Source organism: Archocentrus centrarchus, chromosome 19, assembly GCF_007364275.1.
Source record: "Archocentrus centrarchus isolate MPI-CPG fArcCen1 chromosome 19, fArcCen1, whole genome shotgun sequence".
Taxonomy (NCBI): domain Eukaryota; kingdom Metazoa; phylum Chordata; class Actinopteri; order Cichliformes; family Cichlidae; genus Archocentrus; species Archocentrus centrarchus.
In genome coordinates, this window is record NC_044364.1 from 2,477,454 (window position 1) to 2,500,357 (window position 22,904).

The following is a 22,904-nucleotide window of genomic DNA, read 5'->3' on the forward strand; positions in this document are numbered from 1 at the left end:
CCCTCCCTCCCTGTCTCTCTCGCCATCTCCCTCTCCCTTTTGGATGCTGAGGCAGCTCGTTCCATATGCCTCTTCTCAGGCTGCAGCTTACTGGCTGCAAAACAAGGCGACTGATCAAAACGTGTGTGTGTGTGTGTGTGTGTGTGTGTGTGTGTGTGTGTGAGCACACAGATGAGTGAGGCTGGCAGACTGCATTTACTGAATGCACTGCACGGTCAGGAGCCAAAAAGAATACACATGTCTAACATACATATATTTCATCAAGTATAAACTAGTAGAGGGGTACGTCAAAAATACACCTATTTCTGCTCTGGTGCAGCCTTATCACACAAGTTATACTTAATCCCAGTATAGCAAATGATATTAAGTTAAATGCATCTAGATACTTGGTGGATGTTCACTTATTTGACCACAGGTAATAATGACCACAGCCAGGGTAGGTTGTGCTTGAGCTGAATGCTGATGTCACAAGGCTAACATGCTCAATACTGATGTAGTAGGCAACCTATTCTGCTCATTTTCAGCTCAATAGTTTTAATCTTGGACTCCTTTAGAGTAGCTTTGTGCGGTTTGCTGTTCATAGTAATTGTTCTTAAATTTATTCCCTTTCACTTCACGCCAACTTTTTTCTGATTGGCTGCCCCTCTTAAAGAGCATGAACAGGAGGTGGGCGGGACTTCAGATCCAGAGCTCTGTGCCTGAGCTGTATGATGCTAATGATGGATATCCCCAATCATTATCATCACACAGAGTCAAGAGCAGAAAAAACTGAAACCAGAACTTTTGGCTCACAAGATTACTTCTGCATAGCTCCGGCCTCATCATTTGAAACTCGGGGGATGATAGCATATTTGACAAAGATACATTTTTGGCTAGGGGCAGTGTCACTACTGGTAGCATGAGGTCATACCTGGACCCTACAGAGGCTGCACAGGTAGTCCAACTCCTCCAGGATGGCACATCAATATGTGCCATTGCCAGAAGGTTTGCTGTGGCCCCCAGCACAGTCTCAGAGCATGGAGGAGACTCCAGGAGACAGGCAGTTACTCTAGGAGAGCTGGACAGGGCCGGAGAAGGTCCTTAAGACATCAGCAGGACCGGGATCTGCTCATCCTGTTCCTCCTGCATGAGCACTGCAGAGCTATAAAATGACCTCCAGCAGCCACTGGTGTGAATGTCTCTGAGCAAACAGAAACAGACCTCATGAGGGCGGCCTGAGGACCTGATGTCCTCTGGTGAACCCTGTGCTCACTGCCCAGCACCGTGGAGCCTGACTGGCATTTGCAATAGAATAGCAGTATATTCTATGGAATTGGCAGAATTGGCAGGTTTAGCACTGGCACCCTGTGTTTTGTTACAGGTGAGAGCAGGTTCACCCTGAGCACACGTGACATACGTGAAAGAGTCTGGAGAGGCTGTGGACAATGTTATGCTGCCTGCAACATCATTCAGCATGACTAGTTTGGTGGTGGGTCAGTGATGGTCTGGGGAAGCATATTCATGGAGGGACGCACAGACTTCTACAGGCTAGGCAACAACACCCTGACTGCCATTAGGTATCGGGGTGAAACCCTTGGACCCATTATCAGACCCCACACTGGTGCAGTGGGTCCCAGGTTCCTCCTGGTGCACAACAATGCCTGTCCTCATGTGGCGAGAGTATGCAGGCAGTTCCTGAAGGATGAAGGAACTGATACCATCGACTGTCCCCCATGCTCACCTGAGCTAAATCCAATTGAACACCTCTGTTTCCGCCAGGTTGCACCTCAGACTGTCCAGTGATGCCCTGGTCCAGATCTGGGAGGAGACCCCCCCCCCCCAGGACAGCATTTGTAATCTAATTAGGAGCCCCAACATTGTCAGGAATTCATTCAAGCACGTGGGGGGCCACACAAAATACCGAGTACCATTTTGAGTTGCTGCAATGAAATTTTGGCAAGATGGACTAGCCTGGAAAAAGACAGTCCGCACACCAGAACGCTCTGGTATATTTAATTGCCTTCAAGGTGAAGTAACGTTTGATGGACTAGCCTGCCAAATAATTTTTCACTTTGATTTTCGGGGTGTCTTTGAATTCAGCCTCTGTAGGTTGATCATTTTCATTTCCATCAAACGATGTGACGTCCTTTCATTCTTAAAGGATTACCCAGTTCATATCAGTGTAGATATGCAGCATGATTGCTTCCTCATTGAGATCTGCCCCCCTCAAAATAATCCTATATGTGTAGAAACCCACACACACACACACACACACACACACACACACACACACACACACACACACACACACACAAAGCAATGCCCACGTCTTTAGTGGGATGTGAGACAGTTAGCTTTAATGTTTAAATGTATCTAGTTTAAAGTTTCAGACCTATATTTTTAATGTGACAAACTTCAGCATCCTATGTGACACTGTTCAAGTTATCACATTTATTCACAAGATATTCAGAAAAAATTGACCTCTGACCTTCACCCAACTATGATCAAAATGTAATCAGGTGATCTAGGGGTCACTGGCCACCTTTAATGCAAATCTGGTATGAATTGGACTGGTAATTTTGTGGTAATATTGTTGCCAAACAAACGGACAAACATACCAAAAACAATACCCCATTCCGCCCTCCGGGGGCAGAGTCAAAAGATACTGTTGGGTACTGGTACCAAATTTCAGGCACCTGTGCTAGTTCAAAGGTTAAAGGCAGCCAAACTTAACACCAGTGTGGTTGTCTAACCGTGTTCTGGTTGATGTTCCTGTATCTGAGGGCTCTGCCGGCGTCACTGCGTGTTGGTGTTTAGTCCGCTCCAGATGCTCCATGTAGCTGTGGATCATCTGAAAGATATACAACAATGAAGGAATCAGGAGATTTAAAATGATCTCACTGATATAAATTAGACTGATGAACATGAAGTGCACTGGGTCCACAGCTGTGACAGTCAGGCTCACAAAGAAAGATGGAGATGCTGCAACAGTGTGTAGGTGACAGCCTTCGTTAGGCTTTCGTCTCCCCTATTCAGCATCATTCAGATTAGCAGTTGGCTGCTGAGGCCTCAGAGGTTTATTTGAACACTGAGGCAACTGTTAGTGATATATAATGAACAACAGGCAGGGACAGACTGAAGGCTCAGCAGGAACACGGTCAGATCCTTCATGCTTGCCCTTTTCTTCCTTTCTTCAACCCTTTATCATCACACTTGTTGATTTGATCCAAGACTGAAAACAGCTCTTTCTTAAAGGCCTGCTGATGGCAAGTTACTAATGATTCATTATTCATACATTCACTGCTTCCTCTGTAGTCACAGGTAAAGAAAAGGCCCTTAAAACAAAATCTAATAAAATCACCTCATTAGGTAAAAACTAAGTGGACTTTCTTTAATCGAATGCATGCTTTCCTCTGGACAGACAACTTTTCATGTCTGATTAAATTTTATTCTGAATGCTGAACTCTCACACTGCTGCCACACTGCAGAACAGTTCTCCAGGGGAACATTTCTGCCGTGGAAGCGATCATAAGTCAACAAAACGCTGTTCCTGCGAGCACTCGAGTCACACGGAGAAACGCTCGAGAGAAGCTCCGCCCCTCTGCCACTGATGGTGGTCCCAGATGCTCCAAGACCTTGAAGGAGGATTCTTCTGTGTACAGTGTTTAATATTATGATAAGAGACCAAGCATTAACGCTGCAAGCACTGTTCTGAGTTCTCAGTCTTTAATCACCATAACTGTTTCAATCTGTCAATGATGGACAGCCTTCAGGTTTTTCCATCACTGTTTTAAAAAAAAAAATGGAAACCTAATCAGATAATGTGGTCTCCAATCAGCACACCCATGATGTGTTGTTATATAAATAATACCCAGAGGGAAATCTAAGGAATATGGAAACCATACAGTTTTATGTGGTGCACCATCTTTAAAAAACTATCACTGATTTGTGTGGCGAGCATTTCCCCACACCTACTACCCCTAAATGAGTAAGCACACATGTAAACTTACCTCAGTGTGTCTCTGATGAAGGGCGTTGTACTCTTTCTTAAGCTCCGTTTCTCTCTCCTCCAGTCTGCTAACTGGACAAGAAACACAAAGTTCATGATAAAAACAGACACTGGATTAGAGCCAGGTTTACTGATAATATTGAAAGACTAGACCATGTACAGTATTTTTACATTTTTTATCATTGAGCGTGATAAAGTTATCTGCTGCAGTAACATCTCAGAGCCAGTAGAGGGCTGCCATGCACCAAAAAAGTCCTCCTGAGCTCCACCGAAGAAATAAGGTGGACAGCTCTCACTACCCAACGTACCTAACATTTTTAAAATTCTTCAATATTTGATCTGATTTCTATCATAAAACACCAAAGCAAAGCCCCTTTCAGGTCTACGTGTCTTTTCATTAATCGCACAGGTGTACCTAACAGCTTCAAGTCTGAATACCATCCTTTTTGCTTTTCCATTAAAAAACTATTTCTCTCTCAGTTTCAGCCGCACATTGGTCTGAATGAATGCAACGGACAAACAAGATTAAGCCTGCATGAGTATCTCCTGCATTGAGCTGCACTGCACTAAACACCAAAAATTGTGATTAAAGTTAAGTTGTTTTTTTTTTTTTTGCATTGTTGGCCAAAGAGGCTTTTATCATCAGTGGAGGGAGACAGGAAATGGGGGAAAGATACGGGGGAAGACACACGGGCAAATTGGCGACAGGCCGGCTTCACCACTAGCGATGGTCAAAAGATAGAGCAGTGCATCTGCTCATTCATTATAATTTCACATCTATTAGAGACTGAAACTTTTAGAAAATAAATTTTTATCGTTAAGCTTTTATCAAAGTGAGTCAGGTCAGATTAAAAAGATGAAGCTGAGGTTGTTTTTTGCTTCCAGCTGCTCTTGGATGTCTTTCTTCTGCACTTGCTGCATACATTACACATAAATTATCCTCACCATGGAGGCAGGATTGAGCTAACAGCAAATGAGATTGTGATCCAAACTTCAGACAGATGGGCTGTCAAACACAGTCACAGTTTAATGCTGGAACAGAAATCCTAAAAAAAAAATTAATGTATAAGCCTGAATTTAATATGAGCCGTTTACTTAAGTGTGTCTCAGTGCGTTGCCATAATTATCAAAATAGAGTACCTTTATTAAGAAGACTGATGCAAGCATTAGATGTCTCTTGATCTACTGTAAAATCTCATACATGGATAATATAGTGAAAGTAATGTAATGTCGTGGGAATAAATCAGTGAGCAACATTAATGTAAACCCCTCTGTCTTATAGACAAAGCATGTATCAAAGCCTGACAAGATCTAAAGCAACAAGAATGGAAATGACATCTTTAAAACTTTAGGATATTAATAAAAATGAATTTACAATCATTCAAATAAGCATTGCTCCAAGTTATATCCAGCCAGAAGAGCACAACTTACTGATCCCAGTGTTTGTGGCTCTCAGGTGGCCCTGCTCATTTGTAGGCCAAACAGTTGGACAGTTGTTGAGCGAGCCATTCAGATGCCAGCCATGCAAGTGCACGCTTTCAAAGGTGGCCCCTATAAGTTCCTTGAAGTCTGAGTACCCACTGTCTTTAACGCTTCTCAGCATCGGTTTTAACCCTGAATCAGCAGAGGTTTATCAAGGCTCGAATAGAGAATTCAGGAGAATTTACATGTACGTGATCAATGGAGAGAAGCAGAGCAGTTCAGAGAGCACCTGCACGTTGTGGTGAAAACTGTGATTTAGTGTGGGTTTTTGAGAGGGTTTGAGAGGAAGTAGAGGTGAAAGAGTGGAGCAGAAATAACTGTGGTAGGTATAGGGGTGTGCTCAGAGAACAGAACGATCTGAAAGGAAAGCCCTACATGGAGTAAAACAACAACATCTAGAGTTGCGCACTGGTGATTGCTTATGCCGCGTTTCCATTAGTACCGACTCATTGCGGCTTGTCTCGACTCGGCACGGTTTGTACCAGGTACTTTTTTAGTACCCACTCAGCCGGGGTTCCGAGCGATGCCACTGATTGGCAAGGGAGTGTGGTCACTAGTTGAGTCATGAGAGCGACTCTTTCACCAGAATCAACCGTGCCATTTTTAAAAACCAACATCAAGAAAATCGAGGCACAGAAAGCCAGACCGACAGTTTGCAGCGGTACTTTTGCAATATGAGAGCCATCTGCAACGCACACACAGCATACATATTTTAACCCTATACTGCTGGGCGATCACCGCTGAAGCACCGTTACCTGCCCCTACTAGCCGTGAACAGCTGGTTAACACCGAGCACTGAGGCGGCTGATTAAAGGAATTTTGAATTACCGTAATTACGCGACTGTTTGTCCTATCGGAAAAATTCAAACAGTTCTGAAAGCTGAGAAACTGCACTTCACAACCAACGTAGGGTTATTACGGTAATTGTTGCTGGAAGTACGCAAACAGCGGCACTTTTGAAGTACACTGAGTAGATTACAACATGTTCGGTGGTATAGGGTTAATACTTAACAATGCTAACTTTCATTCAATGAAACATTGTACGGGGGATTTATGCACGATGATGATGACAACAGTAAACCGGCGTTAGCTATGTTAGCTTGCCTCTATCTCATCCATTGTTGTGTTTTGAGTCGCATACAAATTACGTCGAGAGACTACTGCCTGCACTGCTATATCGACTCCACCCACACTGAGGTTGTCCTCAATTGTAATAAAAACAAAACAAGACCATGGCGAGTCACGCAGACCACAGTTGACCCACGCTGAGTAGGTACTAATGGAAGCGCGGCAATAGTGATGAATCAGTGAGGCTACATCCAACCAAAGACTTATTTCTGCTTTCTACATGAATTCAGGGTCTTTTCTGCATAAGAGCGCAGCATTGTTCATCTGAGCTTTTAAATTCAGATTTCATTTGGTCAAACTTTGACATTTGTATCTACTAAATGATCAAATCCAACATGAAAATGTAAAGATTTATGTAAAATAAGGCAGAATAATTTTATTGCCTTAACTGGAAGGGGAGCAATCTTGTTTACGTGTGTAGTCACCCCCCCCCCCCCCCCCCCCCCCAAAGGACTCTTACGGCTCAAAAAAAATGCAGAGATTGGCAAAAAAAAAACAAAAAAAAAAAAAAACAAAAAAAACCTCCTGACAGCAAAGAAATTGTTACAATTAGTGCATGCAACTATGTTTGCATTCTCCATTTGGTGCACTTTACACAGACTGTGTTTCCACTGACATGAACACAGTGCAGTGATGCAGTTCACTCTGCTGCCAATTTTGACCATGAAATTACAGACTAATAGAAACCAGCAAAACAACGCAACTAGAAAAAAGAGGAAGCGTCAACACGAAAGAAATAAAAAGAGATTTTCTGAGAACTCAAATTTCCCCTGAGCATGGGAGAGGCATGTGCTACAATACTGTGCTGAACCAAGCAAGCACTGACAATGTCAACAGTGCAGTCATGCACAAATCATGAGAGCTTTCTTGTAGCTCCTCTGAAAAGGTTCTGAAAAGTATGTCATTTAAAAGCACAGACTTGTGTCACTTTAAAACGTATAATTAGAGATAGAAATTATGAGCAGGTCAGGTCTAAGTGCAAAAAAAAAATCTCCAGGACTTTCTGCTTTATTTTGTTTGAGCTCATTTAGCAACTCGTCACTTAAACATTCAGAGTATGTTACTAACGGCCTCTATTCAGTCGGTGCATCTGCCCTCTGGCACATCAGGATAACCAACAGTCACGAGATCTTCAAACGGTCGATGCTGCTCACAGTGTTTGGCCTGTGTGTGTGTGTGTGTGTGTGTGTGTGTGTGTGTGTGTGTGTGTGTGTGTGTGTGTGTGTGTGTGTGTTGCAGCAAAAACCAATGCAAATGCAACTTACTCTGGTCTGCATAGTTCTTAGTTTTTAGCTCTAGCTGTCGGGTGTGAGATTCCAACAGCACCAGCCGACACTGGAGGTCCTTCTTCTCGCCTTCCTGGGAGTCTTCTAAGGTGATGTACCTCTGCAGATTGAGACAGTGAGAGCAGATATTTATTACCATAGCACTGACATTAACAGGAGTACTGGAAGCTACTGTAAACATGAGAACTTCCAGTGATGATTTGTTTATGACAGCATCAGGAGGAAGAAATGTCACACAGGCATGAGTGGTCAGTTCCCCTTTGCCAGTCGAGCAGTCACCGGCATCTATGACACAATAGTGGACGAAAGAGAAGAATGAAATGGACATGATGTGCGAACTGAATGCTGCATTTGATAAAGATCTGGCTAACACTGATACCAATGGGAAATAGAGCACATGGTATCTGTCTGTTCATTATGAAAGTTATCCAACCTCTCCACACAACAGGTGCAGAGCGACAGCTTCCTCATAGAAAAAAAAAATACAGCTTTTTTTGGGTCTGAGCAGTTTTCTGTGTGGGGGCTGATATCAGTATCAGCAGCAGCTGTCAGTAACAGTCCTCCTCTAAGATATTCCTGGACATACACACATGTTAAATCATTACTACAATAAGATTAAAAATTCGGTTACTTCACTGTTCAGCAGGTGGGCTTCGATCTGAAACAGAAAAGGTAATCAGGGCTTCAACCCCTTTCTTCAAACTGTCTCCAGCCAAAGAGCCTTCATCCAACATAAAACCCAATGTGTTTAATGCTCATTCAACTGCTACCTCCTAGTGACAATTTATATTTTCTTTGTGAATATATTAGATAAGATGAAACTGTAAAGAGCTCTGGTGGTAAAGCGGGTTTCTAAAGGATCCAACAACACGATAAGAGTAATAGTAAGATGATCCAAAAGACAGCAGGAATGCTCAAACTATAGTCTGAAAATTTTAGGTGCATACGTTTAGAGCGAACTCCAGTGCAACATACTGAAAAAAAATATACTTTACATTATAAAACTACAGACATGAACCAGAAAGCACCAGAACAAAAGTGGTGGAGTAACCCAGCTAGCACAGCTACATTACAACTGTGGCTAAAATCTTCAGTATTTTCCAGTCTTATACTCTCACTGTGCAACAGTAGCTTTGTTGGCATAGGTGTATCTCTGCATACACAGTTAATATAGTATGACCCATTGGAGAGCAGTGAAAGACAATGGAAGACATTAGCATCAGTCGACTTCTAATAATAGGAAATACACAGGGTACTGCTTTGTACTGATACTTCAGCTGAATCAGGTGATTCTATGCCTGTAAACACGCAGTCTTGTGATGCAGATGTGAATAAGAAACTCTGCAGTTGAGCCCTGGGCTCATGGTGGATGTCATCTGCAGAGACATGAGGATCACCTGAGAACTGCAAGCAGCCTCTTCTTTATACAGCATCCCATTAAGACCTGAGGGGTCTAACAAAGGTGTCCTTTAAGATGTCTTTGTGAATTTTCTCCTTTTTTAAAATCACTTTTTTTAAACAGTTCAGTCATTGAGGGTGAGTTCAGTCTGTTTAAGAATTTTTGATTTGTAGTTAATCGTGTTTGAATAACTTTTTTTTTTTAAATCAAGTACCTGTTAACAAAAACAAAATCAGGGGATTTTGATTATTGAGCAATATTATTTTATATGAATGAATGGCTGTAGCAGGCACAATTACATACATATGATTACTGCTTTATTGTAACAAAACTCCTTGACAATAAATCTCATACTGTTGGAAAGCCTGTTTGTTTCCCTTTAAATGGAGCCATATTTGTAAGGAAAATGCATTTGTGGGTTGAGCAGCAGAGTTGAGTATGTGGTTGGCTCAAATAGGGGCCTCACATGATACTGAGGGCCCTATTTGTTAAACGAATAAATTGTTAAACTGGCAATATATCTTGTTTCTTCTGACTTCAGTCATTCACACCAATAAATGACACCAAACAAGAGTCAATAGCAGAATAAGCGGTTTGCCAATGGCAGAAAAGATTTTTTTCCATGGGTGCAACCCACATACTTCACTCTGCTGCTCAACCTGCAAATGCATTTTCCTTACAAATATGGCTCCATTTAAAGGGAAACAAACAGGCTTTTTTTTTAATAGCGGTTTAAGATTTATTGCTAAAAAGTATTGTTACAAAAAAGAAATAACTGACCAAGTACAAATTTCCTTACTTTTTGTACTAAGTTTATATTGAGGTGTCAAAACTTGTCATTGACGGTATGGAGGGTTTTTTTTTTTTTTATTTAACCTATATTTATACAGGTAGGCCCACTGACACTGCAAGAGAGACCGGTTTCATCTTTATGGGGGAAAAAATATAACCAGTTATTTGAAGGTTGTGGCTGAGTGACTTAGAGAGCCCAGGGGGGCATCTTAAAAACTTAAATACTGTTAGTAATGCAGCATTTTCCATGTAAATCTGCTAAGAGCATTAACATACCACTGGGCTAGACTACAGATGGGAAGCTTGATGAGGAGGAGGGAAGCACCCCAATCTGCAAATGTACCTAACAAAGAGAAGGTAAATGCATGAAGCAGCAGGTTTGTGTGTTTTAAAAAGGGTTTCAACAATTAGCTTTAAAAGATACAATTCACCATCATAAAGGACTAACCTACTCTAAAGATGACACATGCTGACACCCCCTCCTCACACACACCGCAGCAACACATTCATTTGCGCAACTTTCAATATCTAACTCTTTCTCACCCTGCTGCTCCTCATATGACCTGAGAAGGAGGCTCGCACATATGACAGCGCTCCAGAGAATAAGTGTTCCAGCATTTGGCCATGTACTCTTCCCCCTACGCTGCACAGATAATGCTTTCTTTGTCCCTGGGTGCCAACACACACTCATACCCACAAACACATGTGCTTCCAGAACAAGTGTGTGGCTACCCACACACAGGGCTTCACTGTATTGGCACTCAATTGACAGAGACTGAAATCAGCTCCTTTTTAGTGCTCTTGGCTGCAAATTCCGGCTGGGATGTTTAGGACAGCCGGGGGTGTTTGAGGCCTTGGACACCAGACGCAATAAAGGGCTGCAGTAGTCTAATAAGATTACAAAAGCTGTGGTAAAAAACACAATTATGACAACACACTGTGGGATCTATGTCTGTGTAGGTTCGCAGTCATCCAGGTCATTGCCATCTCTGGAGCTTGAAAAAAGGTGACTGGACTTCTTTAAAGACTCCATTTATGGAAAACTGTGTTGTTTTACTTTTTGAAAACAAAAACTGTAACTCATCCAGGTGGGAACGTTTCAAAAACGGAAATGCAAGACAATGAAAACGCTGTAGATCCCACTGCTAGGCCACAAGTATCGGCTATAGGAGTCGCAACCATAGGGCACATGAACCAGTACCCCTGTTTTCCAAAAAAAAAAAAAAAAAAGAGTTTTCACCCATTTACAAGGAAAGAGAGACCGGAGCGTTTCGAAAACGCTCCACTCTGGAACCCATTTTCAAAAAGTATTGTTTCACGTCATTCTCGTGCAAACGAGAACCTTAAAAGCATCAAAACTTTACTGTTTTCATCTGAAAAAAGTTCTCATGTAAAAGGGGCCTCAGTGGTTTCTGGACCAATGTGGGACTTTGCCCCATTCTATCAAGTCAATCAATCCTACTTTAATTAATACTTTACTGAAATCCTGCGTATTACAATAATAAACCCATTTAAACTACATCTTCCTTAAAGGTGCATTCAGAGGCTGATCCATTAGTCAAATAAAAAAAAAAAAAAAAACTATCTTTACACAATATTTCAAGCAAATCCACTAACTTTATCCTCAAATGCCAGAATAACATTACAGTGAATTATTACTGACAATCCAAATAATCACTGGTAGCAGCCGGTGTCTGAGAGGCTGTACTTACTGTGCCCAGTATGTTAAAATACTTATGTCATGTATTTTTACCACACCTATTCTCAGAGAGAACATCTTTACACACCCTCTGACCTAATAACAGATTTTTGCTGTGCTTACCACTCATCCCGAGGGAATGATAAATGTGCATGAACCAAATGTTATGAAAATCCCATTCAAAGAAGGCAAGAAGTTCAACTGCAACCACAAATGTTAACTTTGGTGATCACCAGACAACATCTCAGACCATGAATGGCACAAATTACCCAGAAGATGTTGTGTTATTTCTCTGGATGAGTGAAGAGCTTAACTTATTAGGAGCACTGAAAGGTCAAAGGCATAAGAGTTCATTCTCTGGACACCGTTGATAAAAAAAATCCATCATAATGGAACGAGAGGAAAAGATGGGGAATCACTGAAGTCTGAAAGGATTCATCCAATCGACAATGTCTTAAAATTGTGCACAATCCATTCAAGAGTAAATCACAGGCTGTAACCAAATCTTAGACAAAGTTGTTTGTTTGGTAGATATTCTGTTTTCACTTTAGGGATTGGGATAGTTGTTATTTTTTTAATGTTGAAATGTTTACTGTCTCAGGGTGTCCACCCCTAATGTTACAGCTGTAATCATCATGCTTTTGTTCTCCTCACTGGCGCTAAAGCTGCATCCACACGGGAAGTGATTCGGTCGTCAATGAACACGGTAATAAAAGATCGATGTAGCTATCACGACGTCACCTGTTGGTTTCTGAACTCCTGCTTCGAAGCCTCAACATAAACATTTCCACATCTGCCGTCTTCATGCACCGCTTTAAAGCTGACGATTCATTGCAAGGACTCTTTCATTGCTCCGGTACCCTAGGTCACCTCTAGTGTGTTTGCTATCAGGTCATATGTCAATCACCGGTATTCTCCACTCTCATTGGCAGTTGCTTCAGGCACTCACCTGGAAGGTGAGAAAAGTTTATCTCAGGTCTGCCCACTTCACTACTGATTGGCCCACAGTCCCCTGAAGTCACCGAATGTCATTTACTTTCTATGAACTCTGGTTGCAACGTCACTGCGAATCATCACTTCCAGTGCTGACGCAGCTTTGCTCGGTGACTTTATCTCTAAATTTAGTCATGCTGATTTTTTTTTTCTTGGCTGCTGTTTTTGTTTGTTTTCACTACACTCCTAACGCTCTCACCAGACAAAGTTTGGCTTACTCACTGTTAATTACTACAAAAACTCTAAAATACAAAAACAACCTGCATTCAGAACAACTCTTTTTAATCAAGCAACCATCACGCTGCTAAAAACATGTCTCACAATTCTGTCTCTTGTCTTTAAAACACTGCCAAATGAACCGACTCTCCAGGACGTCAACCCTAGTAGTCGTGTCTCCTAGTAGATGTTAGTGATTTGTGGTGATCATTCAGTTGGCATTACCCCGGAGTAGGATGCGGCCCCTCCCATGTCAGCAGCAGACAACCCTGAATGGACAAAAGAACTGAGGGAAGTGCAGTTTTTCCCTAAGAATTTCCTGCCTTGCCTTTTCCGCCCCTCGACAGAGGCGAACCAATGAGAGGAGGAATTCCTCTGGGCGCAGAAAAGCAGGAGTTGGCTCATACAGTTGGTTTGCTGAGATTAATCAGCTGTTTTTTGCTTCTGGGGTGACTTGTCTAAATGAGCAGCTTAGTAACTGAAGCTGTGCCACACTGCTCATTAGCCTTCTCAGAGCAGGAAACTGCTTTGTGGGCTGTGTGGGTGTCAACATGAAAGTCATGGCGATCTGCACTTGGCCCACCTACAGACCGTACAGGTGTATGCGCAGAAAAAACTAATATTACCATCACCTGACCCACTCACTCCACTGATGTCTCTTTTTTCCGTTGTCCATTTTATGACTTAACAGTTTGTTTATGGCTGTTTTCTGAAATCCTTTGGTGTATTAAGGCTGAGTAAAAGCACTGGACAGTGCTACAGAGCAACCAGCCAAAACTGTAAAGGGATTAAAAGAGGAGACAGCAGAGAGCTCCCCACTGAGTTAGACTCCATTTATGCTGCTATTAAACAGCATTGCTTATAAGGCGCTCCTTTGCATGCAGCTTAATATCCAAGTAATTTTAAAACAAAGTAAACAATAAAATCAGATGTTTCTATGATGAGTTCCTCTGAACTCACAGCTAACTTATGCTTGCCGTTGCTGCCATCGGGAATCCCAGTGCACTACGATGATGTTTCAGACGGTCATGCAGTTCTAGGTTTTGGTAACTTGGTGCACAAACAGTGGCTAAGTTGATACATTCACGAAGTTTGAGACCTTCTGCAGAAAACTGAAAAAAAAACAAAAGAACAAACCAAAAAAAACCCTAAATGATGCAATCATTTTACTTCCTGTTTTGACTCATATAAATATAGCAGTATTAATGCAGAGGTTTGTTCTGCGTGACAACATCTATTGTTCAGGTGAAGACTGCAGTGAGTCCAGCACACCTCAAATGTCAGCGTATATGAAGCTGCCAAAGACACAGGCCAAGAATCCCAGCTACGAATAAAAACAGCCAAAAACGGCCAATGAAATCAAGAATAACCAGACTTTCCAATATTTCCAGTGTTTGCTATCTTAACTATATTGTCTGCAATATCTTTTAAAACTATGTCCTAAAAATGTCACTTATTGAATAACTTCTGAATCATAAACGGCAAATAAACAACATGCTATTTTGTACCGAATCCTCACCCAGCAAATATCTCGGCTATGGGAGAAAAATCCCCACGAGGTGGAGGTGCGACCTGGCCAGCCAGGCAGTGAAATTAGCCTCCTTTGTGATGGTGGAGACTTTTCTATCTTTTGCTTGTGGCAATAACGCTGTGTGAATTATGACTGATCGACAGTTTCTTGTAAATCTAGTCTAGTTTTTACCAGCTTAATCATTTACAAACGTGCTACAGATATTTCTCTATTTATCTACACACATTTATCTATTTATTAAACAATAATAATTCAAAGACAGGTTGATATCGTCAAGCCAGAAAATTTAGAGGAAAAAAAAAAAAAAAAAAGAATGAAATCTGTTTGAAATAAGTTTCAGGAAACATGAAAAAAAAAAATTGGACTTTTATTTTGTGTGCTTACATTAAACTGGTTTCTGTCTGCTGCGTCACATATAATGGTTACAGGCTGTGGATATTTCACAGCTGGCATGCACAATAACCTTCAAACTCCACAGTCTTGCAGTCTCTCCAGCAGCTGCTGTCCAATACGGTGAACCTGGATCACCAAAAAGACCTCACTGGAGAAGCAGCTAAATGATACCAAAGGCCACCACAATGTCAATCAGAGGGCAACAGGGACAACTAAAATAATCTGTTCACTAGTAAACAGATTGTGGGCGACAGTTCTCTTGGATGAAAAAATATAACAGTAAAAATGATTTGTCCCATAACATACCTTGGTGTCTTGCCCATGTAAAGTTTTTGTGGAAAACACAAGAGAGGAACAACATGGGAGAGTTTCTTCCACAGCAGTATTTGTGTTTATGAGCGTAACACAAGTCGTCTGAGTGGCACCAAAGACTGTCTGATATTTGTGGTGGTGATGATGTAACGGTGAACCTGTTCACTGTTTTATGCAAGTTTAATGAAAGCAAACAAATATAAATAAAACTTAAGATAGATGTAAAAAGACAAGAACTATGACACAACACAATAAAAATATAACTGACCACACCAAAATAATAGCAAACTGGCTGCCTCGCCGAGCGAAGAGCTGCTTACAGCTTTACTGCAGCCGCCTTCAGTTGCCGTTTGTTTGTGGGTCTTTCTGCATTCAGTTTTGTATTTAATAATGGAAAAGCTGCTCTGCTGGGCTGAGATCAGGTGTCTGATTTGGCCATTGAAGAATATTTCATGTCTTTGCCGTAAACTCTTTGTTTTTGCAGTTTACTTTGGGTCATTACTCCTTTGCATTGTGAAATGCTGTCTGATCAGTTTTGTAGCATTTTGCTGAACCTGAGCAGAGAGTATCACCCTGCATACTTCATAATTCATCCAACTACTTCTATCAGCAGTCACATCATCAATGAACACTAGTGTCTCAGTTCCACTGCCAGCCATAATGCTGCCTCCACCGTGTTAGATAACTGGTGCACCTCGGATCATGAGTGGTTTCTCTTCCCATCATTCTGGTGCAGGTTAACTTTGGTTTCATCTGTACAGAAGCTCTTTTAGATGTTTTCTACTGAAGTCTACTCTGACCGTCCTGGTCTTGAGTGTAACCAGTGGATTGCAGCTTGTTGTAAATCCTCTGCATTTCCATTCATGAAGGGGTCTCTTGATCGTAGACTTTGACAGTCCTCGAGAGTCTTCTGTCCTTGGTCAGATGTTGTGAAGCTGCTTTGCATAACCATGGAAGTAATTCTGCCATCGTGCACTTTAGTTGTCTTCTGTGGTCTTTCAGGCCTTCTGGTGTTTTTGAGCTGCTCGGTGTGAGTTCGTTCTTTTGAACAATGTACCAGACTGTAGATTTGGTCACTTCAAGTTTCTGGTGTCTCTCTGATAGACTGAAAACCCCAATAAACCTAATCATAGCAGGCCTCACCTGTCAGTCAGCTGTCCAATTCAGTTTGAGCCTCTGAAAATGGGGAACTGCGTATAAAAATGGCTGCAATTCTTTAACAGTTTATGCTAATTTTTTTTAATTAAAGCTGAAACTCTGCACTTCAATCACATATTGTTTGATTCACAATTCACTGCAGTGGCGTAACAGACGCAAAAGTACAAAAATTGTGTCTTTGTCCCGAACATTATAGAAAGCACTGTGTATCAGAGGGATTTCACACAGCTGTGAGAAAAAAACCTTTAACACACTGATGGAAACTCCCATGTGCACAGGTCCATCTCAAAGCTGCAGGAACATGTTACAACATGACATCAATTATTGATACACTGCTCTGTGACCTGTTGCGCTTGTCATTCAACATTTAACTGTCAAGGCAAATGTCAACGACTAGGACAAAAAACAGCACCTGCACACACATGGAAATATCATTTCCAAACACTATCAAATAATTTCACTGTTTGTTTGCAGGTAAGTATTACTGTAACCTCTTTGCCAGTCTGAATAAATTGGTTTAGAATCATTTCTCTTGGATTATCAGCCGACTGTCTGGATTAAGAGCAAACCTCTGCAGCAGTTCACGGGTCCTGGAGATTCTCGAGTTTCCTGGGAACTGCTCATGCAAATAACGGCCCAAATATGAAAACACAGATATAACCACATAAAAAAATAAATCTATGTAAAGTTCACAAGGACAGTGTAGTTCATTTTTCACTGGGCATCCAGCTGTTCAAGTCACAGTTATTGCCGTTTGACTACATGTACCCTGCTCAAGTGTACAAGAAGTTTATGCACACGACAGCTGTTTTTACTTTCTACTCATGCAGTATTTATCATATGATTTTACTTCTTTGAAGTACATCTTGAGTTCAAGTGATCAGCAGCTGAATAGAACAAAGCCTGCATTCAGGGCCTTGTTGCCTGTGCAAGCCCCAATACATGACCCATAACAAATAACAGTGTAGATCACTTATTTACATAAATATTAGCTTTGGCATGCTGTGACCAAGTGATCTGGACCGTGACTGAACAGGACCTAACCAGACATGAGTCAGCAGAGCAGCAGTCATTCACTGTACACAGAAGCTCTTCACCATGAACAAATAAAAGTCAGCATCAAATCTCTAGAGAGTAGATATTTAAGCACATGTGTGTCACCACAGCAAAATACAGGTACCCAAATCAGAGGGAACGAAACTGAAATTCTACCGCGAGGATTTTTTTTTAAATAATTGAATAAACCATATAAGAGTTCATTGATTTAATGATTCTCACCACTGGACTTCTGTGTTATTTCAAGGGACCTCTGTGTGTGTCTGAATCAGACTGTTTTGAACACTCAGCACACTTTGAGTTTAACAATACAGTATTAGAAACCTCATGATATACCTGATAGATAGATAGATAGATAGATAGATAGATAGAGAGAGATATAGAGAGAGATATAGAGAGAGAGATAGAGAGATAGAGAGAGATAGATAGAGATAGATAGAGACAGAAAGACAGATAGATATTCTTTTTTATGTCAATGGTGGACGCTCATTTTAGACACAGCCAGTTTCCAGTAACGGGGTTTCAGGTGATGAGCTCCATTCTAGACTTTTCTGGTACTCTTGGCTCTCTGTGATGATCTCAGTTTTACAGACTTCTAACAAAGACGTTAGCCACTGTCTGTTATAATACAGCCAATAAGTAAGTAATAAACTATAAAACAACATCAATATATTGGGGTTTTTTTTTAACTGTACATAAACCATACCATACACAATAATTTCCTGGGATATTTTTTCCTTTTCTTTTATCTGATGGTGAAACACACAACATTTTCCTTTCTAATTACAGAACAAAACCCGGGTTATGAACCAAGGACCCACACAACGACTTTACACTGGCTGAACGTGGAAAAATTGAGCTGTAATGCTGAAATTGTGCCATTTTTCTTGCATCACGTATTAAGATGACAATATTTCCAGAATGGTACCTTTTTATGTGAAAAGGAAGGAAATAAGTTTTATTTTATTAGGTAATGGTTTTACTGATCTGGCACACTTCAAATTCAAACTGAGTTGTATGTGGCCCACAAACTGAAACAAGTTTAACACCCTGATTTAGACCTTTGATAGAGTGGATTGTGGCTAACAATAGTTACTGAAAGTGAGAGGGAAAAGTAAACATACATGCACACATAGCTGTGAGTGCCTGTAAGACAGCTAACCAAAACTCATGAGTATGCCTGCTGCTAATACAGAATCAGCAAAAGCTTCCATTCAGGACTGACCTATAAAAGGAGAAACACCTGCTGCAACAAGTACACCCAAATGTACCCACCTCACAACAGCAGGAATAAAGTGTGACCGTCACAATGCACCAGGTCTACGCTGAGGCAGCTACAACAGACTGCAGAGCTGGATGTTTTACACCAACCAACAGAAAGACATGACGGGGAAGCGGAGTAGAAGATAACGCAGCATAGATCATATTTTCACTTGCTTCAATGTTACTCTAAACTTCAGTCTCCAGCAGTAGAGTAAGAAAAGCAACCGCTAAAATGTACTTTTGTTGCACTGTACTTGTGACATATGCAATGACAATTAAGGTAAATAAGTCTAATCTAATAAATGTCTTTATTCACTAAAGTTTCCTCATATTCTTTCTTATATACACACACTGATACAGTGGTGGACGGCCAAACTTTCAAATAAGGAGTTAAGTGTACGCAGTAGTAATCCCTAAACTAAAAGCTCAGCTTCAGATGGTTTAAACCCAACATTTCAGACAGTTTTTCTACTCTTGGCTCTTTACAATATCTGAGAGCAGGTGTCTTTATGCAGCTCTGGCTGAAAGCACAGCAGCCCCATCCAGCTGCTGCTTAGACATGGTGTTTATGAAGACCAGCCAATCCTAACTCTTGGAGGCTGAGAGGCTGAAGCAAAGCTTTAGCAAAGCTAAAACTGTGAATTGTGCAAAATCATGCAAAGCTACTCTAGCAGAGTCCAATGTGGAAAAACGTGTAATGATAAATGAGCATAACAAGCTTGAGTTTCAGACCCAGCGCAGGAACTACGGCACAAACTGCCCTGTAGCCATGAAGAGCATGGCAACGGGATGTCATTTGGGTGGAATCAAATGCAGGGTCAGTGACACAGTCATGAGTCATGAAGCTGAATGTGATCACTGAGGTTCAAACTTGTATTTGGTGGAGGCAAAACCAGCCAGCTGGCAAACAAATCATTGACTGGTTTGCATGTATCTGAGCCTTTCAGGCTATCTGAGCTGTAACAAACTACACTGGTGCATTAATCTAGCATTCAGTAAAACTACTGGTCACTAAAGTAACATCCATGAGGACACAAACTTGCACAGTAGTGCCTCAGAGCTGACCATAGTCCAGTGCGATCTTTTGAATATTATTAGTTTACCTGCTGTTCCGTCTACTTTCAACCAAAAAGAAAGAAAAAATAATCGTACCGAATAAAAGAGGACATCATAAATACTTACTTAATAAAAAAGTACAAAACCGTGAATAATGCGATTATGCGTACTTGAAAAGCACTGCAACAGTAAATGGCCAGATTTTCCAACTGACTTCGGCACAAATCTTTCCAACACAAGCCTTTAATCTTTAATCCCGCTTGTAAATTAATTTGGCACTGCTGTTGGCTGTTTTAACGAGACCCACCTCCTCTGCGTGTTTTCTCAGTGCCTTCTCCCGTTCGTACTGGGTAACGAGCTGCTCGTTGTCCTCCTTCAGGAGCTCCAGCTCCACTTCGTGCTCCTGGTTGACAGCGAACACCGAGTCCAAGTTCTCCAGCACGGCGACGACCAGCGGCATCAGCTCCTTAACCACGTCCTCGTCGTATTTTTCGATGAGCCGTTCAAACTCCCTGTATATCGAACTGGCCAGACCTGAGACCCGCTCAGACATCATGGCAGAGTTGCCCGAGTCGTCCTGATACAGGACTACGTCGTCCAGCTCCATTTTCCTGCCTCCACTTGCACTTCTTTCCCAGCTAACGTTAATGAGCTAGCCGCAAGCTTCGGCTGACCAGAGGCTAATCGCCTTTTACTATCACAGCAACAACAAAACTGCTCCTAAAACATCGCTCAGATGTTGTTTCTTGTACAGTGGACGTTCTGTACTTCACAAACAAAGTCTTATTCCTTAGTCTTGTGGACGGCAGACTTTAAAGCCTTGCTAGCCCAGAAGCTAGCAGTACTGGAAAGTCTTTACTTGTCTCCTGATTAGTTTCCCTATCCAACAGATGGGCTTCTGCTGCCGCGTTCACGGGCTGTCGGAAAGAAGGGAACAGGCGCAGTTCAGCGAATCAAAAAAGTAGGAAACACAACAGAAACACAAAACACTGAAAGGCGACAGTGTAGCCCAGCAGTCCTGCTAAAAAAATATATATATATATAGCTCGTTCTAGAGGAGCTAAATAATGTGATTTTTTTTTTTTACTATTGCTCATATATAGTTATTTTTAGGTGACGTTTGGGGGGGGCGGAGAAAAAAACTCTATAAAACCGGTTTAAAGAAACACTTGTTGCTTTGTCTTCACGCATAAACTTCAGATAACTTCAACTGTATCGCTCCACTTTAAATTATATCGAAAATGATTTAAGTCACTGGGTTACTGCGCAGTTCCAGCTTTTAATTCTAGCGCTGTAGCACAAAGTAGTTATGTAGGTCTACTATTTGATTTCCTTCCCCAAGCCAAAGCTGGGATGATGGTGATGTTTACGCAGCATTAGTACTGCAGTGAATGACCGCTCTGTAATTTACCGTCAGTTTGGAAACAGGAGCTCACGAGGATCACTTGAAGATATCGTGTTGGTGACCGTACGTCGCGCTAACGTCATATGCTAAAGTGGGCAGCAGGGACAGAGTGTGGAAAAAGAAAGAAAGAAAAAAAATTCCTTCATTCAGACAGTTTGATAGTTTCATGTTAAGTATCTACTTCCCTTTATGGATTTCTTGTACTACCAAGAGAATATGTAACTATTTTTGATGTAATTCCAGTGAGACTTTCAGCATCTGCTCCCCCAGGTGGACTGCATCACACCATCCTTTGATCCAAGCACCATTTATATCGACTATGATTGCAACTTTATCAACAACAAAGCATCCAACAGAATAACCACAAACATCATTCTCAGACATCCAATCACAGCTCTGTCCTGTATCTGCTTTTAGAACATTACTTTTGAAAACATGAACCGGAAATGGTCATGGCTTTTCCCTAGAAAGTTCCTACTGACCAACAAAGTGACCGCCTGTGAAGATGTTCTTAAATCAGAACCATAACCTGTGATGAAGCAGTGATCTCCCTTTTGGAACTGCACCCACACAACAAGGTATTGCCATCTTTTCACAGGACAAATTTATACAATTTGGGACAGAAAAAAAGTGTTCTTAAGGACAATATGTTATGTTGTTCATTTATTTTTAATTCATGGTAAATATAATTTCCATAAAAGCAAGTTTTCATACTAAAAACCAAAGTTTAAAACATTTTATGCTTGTTTCAGTGTTTCAATCATGAAACTTAGTCTTCATAGTAAGGCTCTTTAAATAATATCGGCACAAAAAAAAAATGAAGTACACTGTGCTGCCAAAAGTATTGGCTCGTTCACACGTGAACTTGAGTGACATCCCATTCTTAATCCGTAGGGTTTAACATGATGTGGGCCCGCCCTTTGCATCTATAACAGCTTCAGCTGTTCTGGGAAGGCTTTCCACAGGTTTAGGAGTGTTTATTGGAATTTTTTTTACCATTCATCCAGAAGCACATTTGGGAAGTCAAACACTTATGTTGGACAAGAAGGCCTGACTCTTCCGCTTTGTTATAATCCCAGTAACAGCTGACTGTGGAATATTTAGCAGTGACTGGATTTGTTGCACAGGTATCATCCTATCACGGTACCACGCTGGAATTCACTGAGCTCCTGAGAGCGACCCATTCTTTCACTGATGTGCTGGTTTATGGTGGTTATGGAAGTGACTGGAACACCTGAACTCAACGATTTGGATGGTGAGTGAATCCTTTTGGCAATGCAGTGTATTTTGAGCCACTATAAATGATAACCAGACCTTGTGTAAAAACAAATTATGGTCAGGTTGTCTTGGTGCCAATGATTTTTTATTGAACTGTCTGCATTATATGATCACAACTTTCACATTTGTATTTTGTCTTAATTAAATTAATAAAATAGTGGCAAAACAAAAACAAAAAAAAAACAAAACACTGCAACAAATCCTTACTGATCGGTTCAAAAATTACAGCCCAACAGCCAACTCCTGTGATGGATTAATCCCATCGTTAAGACTTATAAAACTTACTAGCTCTAAAATCCACAGGCTGCCCTCACTGAGAAACTCAGTTTATTCCAAAGAGGAAGAAAATCAAAGAATATAAGTGCTTCACAAAAGACTTTAATTGCATTCAGGAGTCCAGTGCTTTCTTTAGAGGATGTGAGATTATTATTATTATATATATATATATATATATATATATATATATATA

The 22,904-nt window shown here is 41.2% G+C and overlaps 1 protein-coding gene across 2 annotated transcripts in view; it reads right to left on the reverse strand.

The window, feature by feature from the left end:
* Positions 1-20,665, reverse strand: part of spag9b (sperm associated antigen 9b) — a 43,052-nt gene extending 22,387 nt beyond the window's left edge. For both annotated transcript variants that reach the window (XM_030754442.1, XM_030754443.1), the window contains exons 1-4: positions 20,060-20,665; positions 7,864-7,984; positions 3,990-4,060; positions 2,733-2,830 (exon numbers count right to left, since the gene is read on the reverse strand). In XM_030754442.1, coding sequence (XP_030610302.1) covers positions 2,733-2,830; positions 3,990-4,060; positions 7,864-7,984; positions 20,060-20,359 — 590 coding nt within the window. In that variant the 5' untranslated portion in view covers positions 20,360-20,665. The remainder of the gene's footprint in view (positions 1-2,732; positions 2,831-3,989; positions 4,061-7,863; positions 7,985-20,059) is intronic.
* Between the last annotated feature and the right edge of the window lie 2,239 nt (positions 20,666-22,904).